General features: G+C 39.4%; 1 protein-coding gene across 1 annotated transcript in view; it reads right to left on the bottom strand.

The window, feature by feature from the left end:
• Nucleotides 1–15,464, bottom strand: part of lekr1 (Leucine-, glutamate- and lysine-rich protein 1) — a 150,129-nt gene that overhangs the window by 43,187 nt on the left and 91,478 nt on the right. The window contains exons 9-10 of the mRNA XM_072459552.1: nt 10,999–11,076; nt 7,702–7,905 (exon numbers count right to left, since the gene is read on the bottom strand). Of these exons, the coding sequence (XP_072315653.1) occupies nt 7,702–7,905; nt 10,999–11,076 (282 nt within the window). The remainder of the gene's footprint in view (nt 1–7,701; nt 7,906–10,998; nt 11,077–15,464) is intronic.

Raw genomic sequence — 15,464 nt, 5'->3', positions numbered from 1 at the left:
GTGTAGAGTAGAGTAGGCAAACTATTATAGATCATAATAAAAAAAATATCCTCATATTGGACATATATTGGACTGTGCGATATGTGTATCGCAAAGGGATTCTTTTTCTCACAAAAATAGCCTCCTTAACTCCTCTTTTGTTTAAAGAGAATCCCTCTTTCAACAGAAATGGAGGTTTAAGGTTCAATTTACCGTTCATATACAGCATTTTGAAGCCATGGGGCTGATCAACCTGCTAAAAATAGGAGTTCAATGGCTCATTATTGGGCTATTAGGGTAACAGAGAAGATTAGTTTTAGGGGAAACTTAAAATAGTGCAAACATAGATAAACAGGACAGGCCATTAGGCTCCGCCCGGTGGGTAGTGCTTACGCAGCCCAGACAAGGATTAATATCTCAGAGTCCACAGACTGGATCCACAGATTGAGAATGACTTTTGGATGGAAGTTAAAACGTCTTAAAAACAATGTCCAAATGACTACAACTGAAATTTTCTTTTCTATGATGTAACACTCCTGGAGTGTTTTAGACCTAGAAAAATGTGTTTTTCCTTCTACTGTGTTTGTGCTGAAAATAGTGCACACAGAAATGTTTTGAAATTCTGTGAAATTAAACATTGTGAAAGCACAAATCATGTCATTAGAGCATATCTGCAGAACCCAAGTCCTCCTAGTGACGTGAAGCGTAAAAAGCACAGAAACAGTGATGAATCCCACTAAATGAACACGGCTCAAAATGGACAGGCTTCTCTTATATTATATCACTTGTTAAGCTTATACAATGCACAGTCCACAGTAAAAAATAATTATACAAAATAAAATGTAAAAAACAATATTTATATAAAGCAGTACTACCCCCATATTGCATATCACACTTTTTTCCAAAATCGTGCGGCCCTAGATCAGAATTATCGTGTAAAACTGGTGCCCGAGCTACAGCATAACATGACACTAAACATCCTCTTTTACGTGTTACTGGTGCTCCTCACCAGATGATGAATGGCATACATATCATGAAATAAAATAAACGTTTTATATTCTTCAATAGAGGGATTGACTACACCATTCATTTGTAAGTTAACTCAACAAAGCCAAGTGATCGAGTTTGAGCAACGGACAGATGTCTTTATCCCATTCGAGTGGTTATTGCATGGGAGTTGTCATGGTTGTCCTACGTGAATGTGAACTTGTCTTGCCCAGGAACACATGAGCCCTCAGGTCATATTTTTCACTGCTGCGTGAGTGACAGTTTTGGGCTGTAGTGTGCGGCCTTAATATTGGGATCATAGTTTCTGTCACGAACCCTTTCCCCTGATACTTAAACGCACTTGAAGCCAGTCCTCTCACATTTAGCAGATGGATGAGGAACGGCACACACTCTCTGACCTCTCCTGACTTCTAAATCCACTTTGCGCTGCTTTCACTCCTCTGTCCTCGCCTCTGTTTTGAACTTTGTGTCAAGTTGTATAGAATATGGTATGACCCGGGCAGACAGCAGGTCTCCCCCTCTCCTTCCACCCCTTCCACTCCTCTGTCAGTGGCTAATCTCCTCCCAAAGACTCCCTCGTTCACTCATCTGTCGCCGCTCGTGTTTATCTTCTAACCACCAGCCTTTAATTGCATCTGCATTGAAGGAGGCTTTTGCGTGTTGGATGCTACAGCGGTTTTCTCAAGTGTCGTTTCAAAAACAGACTTTTATAAGAATACTTTGGCCGCTCAACTTTTAAAACGGCTGGCTGTACTTTATGATGAAAATGAAAGGAACTGAGAAGTAACAGTTTCTAAGAATTATTCACAAGACACCAGACTAGACTAAAACAACTTTTTTATTACCTGACTTATTTATTGTGTTTGTATTTGCTGCATTTGAAGGTGAAGGTTAAAGACATATCAGGCTTTATTGCTGGTACTTACTATAAAAACATTCCTTGATCAATACTTTATATTTCATTGTAAACTGCAAAATGGATCTGGAAGAGATGAATAATACAAACCCATCCTTTCCCTTCCTGTTCAAAACTGCCAATCTGAGAAGCCCCGCCTTTTACGTTTTCTTGTTTTTGAAAAAGGACACCATACTTTTTTTAACCCTACATGTATGACCTGAAATCTAAATTAATTGTAAGAATCATAAGTACAGATAAGTGGGCGTGCCCATTTTCAACACGACTGGGACAAGCCAGACCCTTGTCCAGATCTTGAACAAGAGTCTGGGTCACGAGTACCTAATGGACAGTCTCATATCACTCCGAGCAGGTGCACTTTGATTCTCATAAAAGGTGAATTTTGGCTCATAATATTGTTTTCAAGCACTATATTTCGAGTTTAAAAGTGACACTGTGTTGATTTAAAAATGCACCCTAAAGTATACTGGTATGAAAAGGCAATAAAAGACAGCATTAGTCACAGCTGCTTTTTCATTTTCAAAAAGAGAATATCCGCAAAGTCAAGGGACTAATGCGAAACAGAAACAATTTTTCAGGTCAAAAAGTGCTAAATGAATTGACACCATTTACTATGATTGCTTGCACAGTAGCAAAAGTGTTGGCACCCTCATCACACATTAAGAAGGTCACGAGTTAATGTCCCTGTCCGTGTTAGCTCTGCTGGCCAAGACTCTTTTACTATTCTATATTGGAACAGTCTGATTCTATTACCCTTGTGTTCCAATCTGCAAATTAACCTCAGATACACGAATGGGCCACTGCACAACCTGTCCTGCTCTGAACCCAGAGATCACCCACAATGTGAGAAAAAACTCAATAAAACTCAATAAAACTCCATCACCATCAGCTCCCACACATTTACTGATGTGGAAGACTGTACACAGGACAGAGTCAGGAATATTCACCCTGGAATTAAAATAAATACAATAAAATAATAGGCTACTGGGAGTACAAGTGACCTACAGCAATAATAGTGCAATAGTATAGGCCTATTTGTCACTCACATAAACACAAACTGACGACACAATGACATTTCTCTTTGCCCTTCTACTTTTGTGCACTCTAGTCTGCTGGATTTGGCTCCGTAAAAGTCCCATTATCTGTTTATTTAGAGGGCCTAAAAGGCACGTTGGCTGTTGGAGCATGTCCTATAGCTGCATAAACTGCGTACAATTAATATTTGGTGTTTCTGGATAATCAGCACAGTAGGTTATGCACGGACACATTTTCATTCAAAAAAGATTTAGTTGTAGTCATCTGCTAGCTTGTTAGCTAATGACAGCTAATTAAAGAAACTTTCCCTCGGCCCACAGTTATTCGTTTCCTCGAAATACACACTCAGGAACAGCTTATCTAAGGAGAGAACGGTAATCAATTCAACTGTGTGTGATCTCAGAGTCTGTGTCAGTAAAAAAAGAGTGTGTAGTCTGCAGTGTTCCAGTTGTTTACATGTGCACTTGCTTTTCATCCTTAAGATGTCAGCAGTTGACTAAATATCAAGAAGAGTTGTAGACATTTATATTTGTGTTCAGACTGAACACTCAATACAGTTTTGCCGCTCAATGCTAAAATTCCAAATGCTGTGGTATCCTCCTCTTAGAAACTCCTGACCAAGTTCAAGCTCTGCAGAAGAGTCCCTGGGCAGAACACTTCTCCTGCAGCAAGATGCACCAAATGCATGACACGCATTTTCAATAAACCATTTAATTAAAAAAGTTGTGAGCTATAAAATGAAACCTTCAAACATCTGCTCTTGGGTATATAGGCCAACAGTTTTTCCCCCTTGTTAACACCGGCTGAGTGCTTCAGTTTGGAACGAGGATGTTTTGCGATGTGTGTGAAGAGTAATGGGGTTAGGTGAGGTCAGGAAAAGATTAGATGAGGAAGCTGAGGCTGCTCCAGACTGGCTAACAACAGTATGTGCTACACAGTCCATCCTTTCATGGGCCACTGGAGGTCAGGCGCTGGAAGTGGTTAAGTCTGCCTTTTCAGCCAGCTCCAATCCTTTTTATAGTGAGAATGAAAAATAAAAAATAAAAAAGGAAAGTGTGCATGACTATGGTGGAAACATACTGTAGATGTCCACCACGCTGCAAAAATTCAACAGAACAATTTTTAATTTACATTTTTCAGTAATATTTAATTACTAGTCTGTGCATCTTTTTTCTTTTTTAACAATTTGAAGCGATGGACAAGGACAAGGTTTCCAAAAACAGAAAATATGCTTTAGAAAAATAGTTTTTACGTTTTGGTGCAATTTATAGTGAGTCATTCATGTTGTTAGATATATATATATATATATATATATATATATATATATATATATATATATATATTATTGCAATAACTACCATAACCATTTAGCTTGGAGATTTGAAATCTTACCTTGGCATGTGAAAACCTACCTTAAAGTCTGTGTTTTTAAAACTTTTTTGAGTCACAGCACAAATAAATGGTAAGTAATGTGGCGACTGAAGTTGTGTTAAAGTAATATGTGAATCTGTTGTTTTTAACGCCCACCTGACATTGGCCCATCCCTCAAGTTGAAAATCAAGACTATTTAGAATCTTGGAATCTTGAAAAAAGCCCCAAATGTAAATCAAAACTAGTTAAACGCAATCACTCAATATCAATTCAACATCATCATTATTATTATTATTATTATTATTGTTATTATTATTATAATTATTATTATTATTATTATTATTATTATTATTAATATAATAATAATAATGTATTATTATTATTATTATTATTACTATTCTTCTTCTTCTGAAGTCCTTTAAACTAGATCTTGCTTTTGGCAGTGCAGTCTGTTTCATGTGACGTGGGGAACGTTTGGTCTCGTCCATTGCACGCTAAGCCTCTAGCGAATCAGCGCAGTTCATCAGAGGTCCCCGGCAGAGAGTAGCGTGTGGCTTGTGTTTTATTCAACACTCCGAAGAGAGGTTATTGTAGGACGCATGCACAAAACACAGCTCCATCATCTCACTCTTATCTGCATTCTCATCTGAGTCCGGCTTATTCTGTGTCTTTCGCTTCATCCCCAGCGGAAATTGTATCATCTCATCCAAATATCAAGAAAGGGCCCTTCAGAGTTGAAGAACAAGGCTGAACAATTATGGAAAGAAACATTTACTGGAAGGGTTAGGGATTGTGAAAACCAAAAGTATGAAATATAAACTACTAACTACAAATATATGAAAATCTTGGAACAGGTCTAGACTAAAGGTTTTGCAGATTGTATATAGTACTACTACAACTACAACTACTAGGGTTGTCAAAAGTGTCATAAAACAGATTCCAATCACTACTGAAACTAGTATTGAGACAAGATACTCAATTGAAGTATCAATATTAAAAAAACACAAACAGGAAAACGTAATAGAAAAACAGAAAAAGGTGATTTCTGAAATGATAGGTAACATAAATAATATAGTATTCATTTATGTTGAAACTTATAATTACTTTTTAAAAATAATTATTGTGGTATCGATATTGAGTATTGTGCATTATTTCTCAGCATCAAAATCAAGTTTGAAATGTTATTATTGTGATTTTTTTTTAAATGATTATTATTTCCTGAGGACTAATAGTATTATCTAAATAATATCAGTCTTTGTGATAAAACAATTGTGTCCATTCATTTTGCACTCATGATTTGTTTTCCATTAATTCTGCCCTTTTGAAGAATCATACGTCGTGCTGTACGGCCTTTGGAATAGGACAAAAGCTGCACTCCGAGTACCAAAATGTAATAAAGAGCTATGTTGGAGCATTCAGCGCTCCTCGTGCTTGCCAGAATGTACCGGTCACACCGAAAAAAAGGTTACAGCTTACGTAAGATTCTGGGCAGCACTCCAAACTCGCGAAAAGAGATCAACTCAGCCGGTGCAGAGAGGCAGTACAGAAGGCTTGTATAGACTCCTAATGCTCACCATGAATTGTTGACTGTACTCACCTCGCGTCCTTTCTGACACAAACGCGTTGTAAATATTTAGTGTCAGAACAAAACAATCTATTAGAGAAGCCGGGACAGAACAGCCCACGGTGCATTGTAAATCTGAGAAGGAAGAGTGGCACAGCGCCTGGCATGTAGCAAGTGGTCATTATCAAGTAGAGGAAGAGTAGAGGTTTAAAAAGTCTCAAAGTCACCTTTATGTTCCATATAGCAGACATAGTTTGGTTAATTTGAGCTTCATATAAGCTTATACCGTATTTTTTATACCTTTTTTCATAGCAACTTATACTTCAGAACAACTTATATGTGATATTATTTGTTATTTTCACACTGACAACCGCATTTCACATGTTGATTATTTTCACACTGACAACCACAAGAGAGCGCTCTAGGCTCTAAGCGACACGGAAGAAGAATCACTAATGCTTTGGTAAACTTGTTAGCATGTTCTTTATGCTATAGTTATCTGAATAATTGTTAATATGTTACGTTAACATACCAGACACTTACCACAGTTCATTGTCTGTGCGTCATGTAGCTGAAGGTGTTATGTTAGCATACGTAAAGATATTCATCATGTTCTTTAATCCGTTAATATTTTAAATTGCATTTCAAGATGAAATGTCAGTTCTTGGTCTTGGATTTCATCAAATAAATTTCCTAACTTATATGTGTTTTTTTCTTCTCTATTGTGTATTTTTTGGCTGGTGCGACTTATACTCCGATGCGACTTATAATCCGAAAAATGTGGTACACTTGTACTGTTTCTGATCTTGCATAACTTCACAAACTAATGTATAGTTTAATTTACTAATTTACACTTTAAATTATTTGTCAGACGCTCAGTGGGGAATATATCATTTAAAAAAGGCATAGTAGCACCACGGCTTTTGTTAACATGTGCTGAGGGATGAATGCATAGGATTAGCATATCATTTGGATGCAAAAACATTTGGTTGTTTAGTCGTTGATGTCATTAAAATGCAAGTGCTATGGTATGTAAAGTCCTGAACAAACTACAGGAGTTTTGAGTCTTCAAGCATTGGGTAAAACAGCTTGTGTCAAGGGGGCGCGAGACCTTTGGGGGTTAATATCGAGTAGCAGTGGAGCGGGTGAGCCTATCCCTGTGCCACTCACACGGGTTTGCCCCAGGTTTAGTCCCAGTCGGCTAGTCTTCATAGCGTCATGCACCAACCCAAGAAAGACAGTTACATTCTGTGGATTACATTTCATTTTTTAAATATATTTTTATCATGCTTTATCATTTTTCGAGGTTGTGAGGTGGGTACATTTTTTATCTCCCAAGGGGGTGCGCCAGAAAACCTTAAAGAAGGTCTAGGGTAAAAGCTATGCAGTGACATTTAGCTGGAAATTATATTAGTTTCATTGATGATCAGGCAGGAATTATACAGTTATCAACAAATCCTATGTCACTCGTAATGAACTTTAACTGCTCAGATTTAGTTTCAAAAGATTAATTCAAATAAAGTCAAAAACAGGAGATGGCTTTTTGATTTGCTTACACTGTGTAACTAAAAAGTGTCTCAAATCTCTCAGTACTTCCTATTGTGTATATTTTAAGCAGAGCCCATGACAAGTAAACCACTTTCTGCTAACACAGGTGTCAGAATTGCACTTGAATGCTTTTTGGACTGCCAGTTGTTCAGTGCTGATATAATGTTTATTTCTGCCTAATGAGTGATCTATGGGCTGTTTATTGCACTGGGAGTGGAGTTGGATGTCGTCAGAGCAGAACAGCGTGGACTGATCAGACATGCTGGACATTACTCATGACCTGTCTCGGTGCACATCTCTGGCATCTCGCTTGGCGCTCTCCAAAGCCACCCTCAGTCGAGTCGCTTCCCCTTCAGCTCCGCGGTACGTCCCACTTATTTGTTCTAGTCTCCGTTGCCATGTGGATAGCTGCTCTTGTAACGTGTCACATCTCTGTTGGCTTGACAACAACTCCACATGTGTCATCTCCAGTTCACTTTTCACCCTGTTGGACATAAACAGAAGAAAACAAATATGTGATTGAGTCGAGATGAGGCAAATTATAAATGCGTGTAAAAGTATATCAGATCCGGGAGATTAAAAGAAAATTAAAGGGACTCAAAAGGGTTGTTTTATTTTATCTGACCAAAAGTCTGGATTGAACTTTTAGGCTCAGTGAAGACATAAAAGAGGTCAAACAAATGCTATGTCTGTCAATAATAATGTGTTCCGTGCTCTTGACGTTAGCAATAGCATTAGCAACGTCACCTTTGGATGAATCTAGATTAACTATAAAAATCCTGATGCACCGTGAATTTGTCACTTGAATTACATCGACGTATCACTTTTCAACCGACGTATGGCACATGCGCAAGCCGGTGTATTGATGCAAATTGGTTAATCTTCCCATCACTAGTCTCCAATGTTTTAGGTGAACATCATCAGTGAACACTTAGCAAAATAAATCTAGTGCATGTTAGCAACAGCTGTTTTCTGCAGTATTATATCATATATTTCCTGTGGATAATGTATCTAACATTATCCAAACTCAACTTATTACATTAAAGGCGTAATGGACAATTTTTTGCCGATTTGAGAACTCAAGTTGAAGTGCGCATGTGCACTCCCCCCGTGCGGAGACAGAAAAAAGCCTCGCGGCCACACGTGCGTTTGTTTATTAGCAAGACGGATCGCATCGCATCTCTCGTCTCCATAGATTTTCGTCTCTTCTGAGCCAGCTTGAACAGTCTTTCTCTGTCTTAATTTTGTCCTGTACACTGAGGGAACTATATTATGATAGATCCATGCGCTTAGACACAGGGAAACATGCTGCTCTTCTGGGGACGAGCCAGAACGAGGCTGCAGGTGAGCAGAAGGTACATCCAATGATTGATACGTGGCAGGACTAATCGGCAGTCCACCCCACAAGGAAATGAGATTCAGATTTGGCGCCAACAAATTGTCCATTCCACCTTTAAGAAACGTTCAAATGTGGTGTAGAGGCACAGAGAAATGAAAAAAATGCAGAAAAAGCTGATGAGAAATCACAGCGCCACAAACTTGGAATTACTAAATGTCTTGTTGTGAATTGCTGAGATCAGCCTTATGATTAAAAAGTATTCAAAAGTTAAGATTTAGGCAAACTGGTCCAGTGGGTCAAGGGCAGGAAAAACATGAAAAAACGTCCTTTAAGCTTGGACTATCCTGAAGCATTGGAACCGAACAGCACGCCACAGCCAATTAGTCCCAGCTCAACCTCCAGGCCTTCTACCAGAGGAACATGCCCAGAACAGCTCCAGAGCGCATCCAGAAAATATTCTCAGCAGGTCAGGAACTCCTTGACACGCAGCAAAAGAAAGCTGTACTTTCAAAAAAGAGTTGGCTGTTGCGTCAACAAACCAAACTCCAGCCCATGTCCGCACCAGACATTCTGTTTCATGTACTCTTACTTTGTTTTTCTAACTGTTTCTGCCTTGTTTTAAACATTTATCTTTCAAAGAATATGGCTCAATCTGAAGTTGATTCCTTCCTCTCTACATCATGAGCAACAGCAGTGAGGAGAAATAGCTATTGCCGCTTTTGCTGGATCAGAATCCTCCTAAACCAACATCGGGAACAACAGCTCCACAACCCCCAGAAAACTAACTGCAAGAATCAAATGCATCCTTGGACTTTCTTCCAATTTGGCCATAAGGCTTCCTATGTAGAGGACTTATTGGAGAATTATGCCTGCGCAAAATGGTGGCCATTTAAACTGAATTTGCTTGCTGAAAGCCATTTCATTTTGTTATAAAATTGGGATCAGGAGCTCAGACTATTGGGGAAAATGCACTGCTGATTTAAGAACAAAACAGTTGTGTTTTTGTCTTGTTTCTCTGCCTGTTCTTCTTTTCTTAATATGGGATAAAAGTCAGCTATTTATTACAATTGATATAAATATGTTAATCCTCCTATACTAGTATACTGCACATCTTCTGTCATTGCATATTACTAGTGATGAGGGTGACAATGATGATGATTACAGTTTATGTTATTTTAGATGCAACTGAACTATTCCTTTGTTGTTGTTTGGTCAATTGACTTATCTATGTTTAGTATTGTTTTGATGTATCCTCTTAAAACTTAAAAATAAAGTATAAATAAAAAGAACCATCCTGCACTTATTGCTGATGATGACACTCGTGCGGGTCAATGAAAAGAAGAAAGAGGCTTATTTAACCTATTCAGGTTGAGCCTATGTGAAAGAGTGCCCACATCTTTTGAAAGGGAACATTATATCAGCCAGGAAATCTGTATCAGATTGCAGAGTGCATTCCTTGAGCATTTTCTGTAGTTCCATCCATCTCATAAATGGAGCAGTCAAGACATTACTATCTGTTGATTCATATACAACACTTCCACATACAATCTGCTTAATGACTCGTGCATAATGGTGCCCATTCTCAGACAATTTCCCCAATAGTTGTCTCCCATTACACTTGTGTGACCAATGAGGTGCTTCCCCCTACCTCCTATGTCTTCTAAAATAGCTGGACCCTCCTGGCCCAAGTGCTATCATATGTTGAGCTGCGGATGAGCCAGAGGGTGAGATCAGAGACCACTGTGTGGGAGGGGAGAGAAATTGCCGGAGTAATTGAACACACCAGGGCAGCCACTGGCTTGGCAAAAGAATAGCATCAGATAGTATGTGAAATACACACGCCCAACGCCTCAGTGGAAAGATGATAGGGCTGGGGTGTAGATAGCTGTCTGTGGGATGGGTGTGAGTGCACATGTGTCTGCGTACACATCACGGCTGTAGACGGCCTGCTGGTGGAGTGTGTGTGAGAAACATTAGCCTACGCCAAGCTAAGAAGTGCTTCCATCTGCTTCCCCAGCCTCACACGAGACTCTCCACTGTGTCGCTGGCACTTTCTGGAGACTAAGATCTTCTCAAGTGATCCAAGGGCAGCTCGGGCCTGACATTAATATCCCCACCTCCACAAGAGCGCTGATGGACCGGAGGTAGGAGGGAGCGAGGAGGGCTGTAGCTGCAGGCTTTGTGGCCAGGTTAGACAAGAAGATGAATGGGGAGTGTGACATGAATTAGAAGACATACCTTCGGACTGTGGCTTTGTAGTCCATCTCTGAGTTCTTGTGTAGCGCCAGCTGCCCCTCACTATGATTCATCTGCTCCCTGAAGACAGAAAGTTAAGAGCAACATTTTATAAACAATTTCTTTCAATTGGAACATTTCTTCAGTTTTCGGTTCATGTAGAAATGAGTTCATCATCATCATCACATTTTGTTTTGTCATTTCATACCCGACAATCTTCTAATTTGAACAAGTCTTCTCCATATGTAGTAAATGAACAACTGTTGAATTTCAAACAGTAAAAATCTCTTGAAACCCAACTATTATCTTGATGTTTTTCAGCTGATAATGACGCTAATGCTAAAGTGCTATGTAATTAGTTCTTTCATAATTCTTTCTTATCTTTTTATAGCTTCCATCAAACACAAGAATACAGAAGATTAACTATCTTATCCCCCATGTTCCCACCACCTACCTAGCAGTCTGTAACTTAATTGTTTGAACCTATTCTTATGGCACATTTCAGAAGCATTAGCCCTCTGACAGTGGCGACCGTGGGGGATATTTTACAATCACTAACTCTGGAGCCACATACCAAAGGCCCCAGCTGCTTTTGTGTGTCCTCCTACACTCAAATATTACTGTGGAAGAAGCCACGAGCAGAATGTTCCTGTGGGATCAGCTAAAGTTCAACATTGTTTCCTGGATATTATGACTTTGGCTTGCAAAATTTAGCATACCAGTTTTACAACTCATTTGGATAGGTTAAGGTTAAAATGCTGTACCTCATTTTTACTGTCTTTAAAATGAGAAAAACAGAGCTAGTTCATTTTAAAACTTTGCAGCAGTCCACATATATTGCTCACTTACCCCACACATTCCCAACTTCTGGACTATTCACTGCTTTATAAGCACCTTGCACAACATCAGAAGGACAGAGCGAGTTTTGCCAACACGGTAAAGCTAACAATAGCTAGCAAGCTAACAGCGCACTTACTACAATTATGTCTGATTTTGAGTGTTTCCAGGACACCAGCCGGTCCACTTCCCTCCAGACTCGTCCCCTTCCGAGATGAGCCCGGAGAGGGTCGAGTCATAAGGACATGTTGTCAGTTGCTGTTGTTATAGTCTTGTCTTGTATAACCATAAATCCTCCCTTTGAAGAATAGAAGACATTTCACCTTCCACATTATTAATGTAGTCTCTTGAGAGACAAAACTCTTCAACTTTAGTCTAGCTGACCAATTTTAATCTATTTGCAAAATAACTTAAAATAATATGTATGCAAAATGTGTTGGAAATGTTTGACTTTTCAAAAATAGCATTACAAGTATTGCCAACAAGATGCTAACAAGATGCTTTGTATTGAAGACAATACAAGGTTTGAATGATCAGACTGGAGTAGAAGTATTTATTTTAAAAACATGCAGAAGATCCTGAATTTAATTTCGAACAGAAAGAGTTGAGACACTGAGGTTGTGACAGTTATAACAGTTGAAGAAGACAACCTCACTGCAACCCCACAACAGGATTACGTAACACCGCACGAACACGCCGGTATGTTGGTTTATCATCATACTATATGTCTCCTGGAATTCTCCAGACCAAACATGCGCTTGTGTTTGACTGTGTTTTTGACCTCTTGGCCCATGCCACAGCTGCTGCCCCGCTTTTGAGAAAGTCATTTTGGAAATCATTTATAATTCCTATTCTGCGTGCCTTGACAGTCTTTTGTGCGCAGAGATCCACTCGCACAGCAGACTTTGGGCTAACCCTCCTAACCCTGCCGGCTTCTCCTCTAATCCCCTTGTGGCGGCATGATCAGTTAATGTGTTTGTGAGTGTGTGAGACTCTGGCTGCCTGTCGAGCTCTGTGACCTTCCCCCCACACGCAACAGGGATACACGGCGAGTGGAGCTAACATGAGATTTATAACAGATTTTTATGACAACTGTGACGAGTTATTGGTTTGTCAACAGCGCAGTTGTTGGAGCTTAACATTCTAATCTGACCATCATTTATTATTTAATCTGATAAATTGAAGATGTCTTTGTTTGATTGTAAAATTAGCAAATGAGATGGAGAGTATACTTGAACCATTTCGCATTGGTCAGCATACTTCAATCAGCATTATGTACTGTATCTTCATCCATTTTTTATCCAACGCTGGTGGACTTAAACAGCGCATGCGAAATCAGTCTGCTAAGTAATATGGCTGTGCTTGCTTTTTTCCAAATGATTCACACCCCACAGTTACCAGTTGAGAACGTCTGAGACTAATCCAGTCTTCTCTGTAAATGTTAAACCATGTGTTGAGAAGCATGGATCTTAAGAGTCAAGAGAAAGAACAGCTAGAGGAGAGCGCTGTAGATAATGCTCGGCAGGCGGCCTTAAGGGGATCTACTTACTGTCTATATGCATCAGCCATGATCTAATAGGGTTATAACAGGGTTACACTATGTGCACGTAACTGACTGGACTTAACCCAGCATAGGCAATTCTGCAATTTTAAAAGAGTTTGTCAGTCTATGCAGTCTGTTTGAGCATTCTTGGCATGAATCTTTTGCTTAACTTGTCATTGTTGTCTTTCCAAAGATGTCAATAAAGCCATCTGTAGTTTTTTTAGTGATGGAACGAGACACAGTTCCCACGTGACGACCCAAGACATGTGAAAGGATCCACAAGACAAGACATGATTTTAACGTAATTTATAATACATAAAATGTGCGGTTCAGTTCACAAGAACTTGCTGCCAAACGTAAACACAACACAATCTAAAAACATAATTTTCCACATGTGTGCACAATTTTGTGGCAATTTTAGCTCGCTGTGAAACGAGATCTTGCCCCATCCCTAGTTTTTTCATATTAAGCAAGGCTATTTATTTAGTCAATGTAATCTTTTTTTTTCTTCTATTTTTTCCAATTCAAATAAAAACTATGGCTAGCTCCAAAAGGCTGTTATATATGAGAAAGGTATTAGCCATTGTCTGCAAAAAGTGTCAGTTATAAGTAGTAGCTGCTTCTACAACTGCATGAACAGGGAGATGGCACATGCAAAATAAATATTCTCAACTATCCAACAATTTTTTCAGCCTTGAAAAAAGATCTCAATGGGTTTTCAAGTTCCAGTCAGTCAGTTCCATATAGAAAGTAAAATCATTTGTTGTTAGCACTCTCAATTCAAAAGAATCTCAATGTACTACTGCTAAAATGAATGATGGGCAACTACCAGTAAGATGCAAGCACATCGAATACAGTAGAATACATAGCTGCTCTGAAGTCAAGGCCAGGCCTGTGGGTTCCTGTGGACCAGCTGTTGCACAGGAACTTACAAAGATAAAGCTATGCCAACCAGAAGACCTCCCTTCACACAGGTGGATACACTGCCATAAAAACTGTAAGTACACACATCTCAGGGCTCTCCTCCTTTCCTAACTGTTTACTTTGCCAAGGCTATGTACACTTTGCCTATGTGAGACTCAATAGCCCTTCTGACTTTACATTTCAGAATCATTTGTCCTCTTTGATGCTTACACTAGAAAGGAACCTCCTTACACAATACATCCGTGGCTATAGGCTGAAGGTACTACACTCACTCATCTCATTTCCGGCCTGCTTCTGCTCTTCTGCCCCCTCCCTAAAGTTTAGGGCCTAAAACCCTCTGGTCTGCGCTGTCAGCTCTATGGTGATTTAAAGCAGGCCTGGAAGTGCTGCTATTTAGCTGCAGCCTACCGTTGACCTTTTATGACCAGCCAGCCTGTACGCACTCTGTCATCCTCTCTACACGTTTGCCCTCAAGGTTGGAGACTACATGATATCTGACTCTCCAGTGCAATTCTTTTTTATCCGATTGGCTAATCTGCTGAGGGGAGGAAGCAGGGCTAAGACACTGATATTTTAGGCCTTTGGAGGCACAAGGTTCAAGTTCATAGAAATATTTGTGCGTGGTTTTAGGCATGTGGGAGACATGTGCAGTCATATGTTATCAATGGACTGAAGTCTTCCAGGAAGTAGCCGTGCAAAGGAAAAAGCGGTTACACAAGGCTGGACATAGTGAGCCTGACTATAGTAGGGTCTATAGTATACGTTATGGTCTAATCTTGCTTTGAAGGGGGTTAATGAGCTATTTTGGCTGGTGAGTGTTGATAAGAAATAAACTTTACCCATCAAATTGGGTTTAGTTGTATGTGTAAATGACTGTGGTTGTCTGGGAGCCCAGAAAAATGCTAACTATTTCTCAATGTCAAAAGCAAGATAACTTTGACTTTATGAGACGCCTCTGTTTGTTGGCATAAATCCATCTTAAGGTGGATTTATTTATCTGAGAGAGCATCTGGACACCAAGCACTGGTCATAAATTTAATGAAAAGCGGATGATAGCGTACTTTGAAATATTGGCTAAAAGCTACAAAGGACAAGGCATTTAAAAAAAAAAAAGATTATTCAATGGCTATGTTTAAATGCACACAAAAGATCTGATCCTCATCGG

Source organism: Eucyclogobius newberryi, unplaced genomic scaffold, assembly GCF_026437365.1.
Source record: "Eucyclogobius newberryi isolate DKJ021-1_F unplaced genomic scaffold, fEucNew1.0.hap1 SCAF_10, whole genome shotgun sequence".
Taxonomy (NCBI): Eukaryota; Metazoa; Chordata; class Actinopteri; order Gobiiformes; family Gobiidae; genus Eucyclogobius; species Eucyclogobius newberryi.
This window is presented reverse-complemented; position numbering and strand designations above follow the sequence as displayed.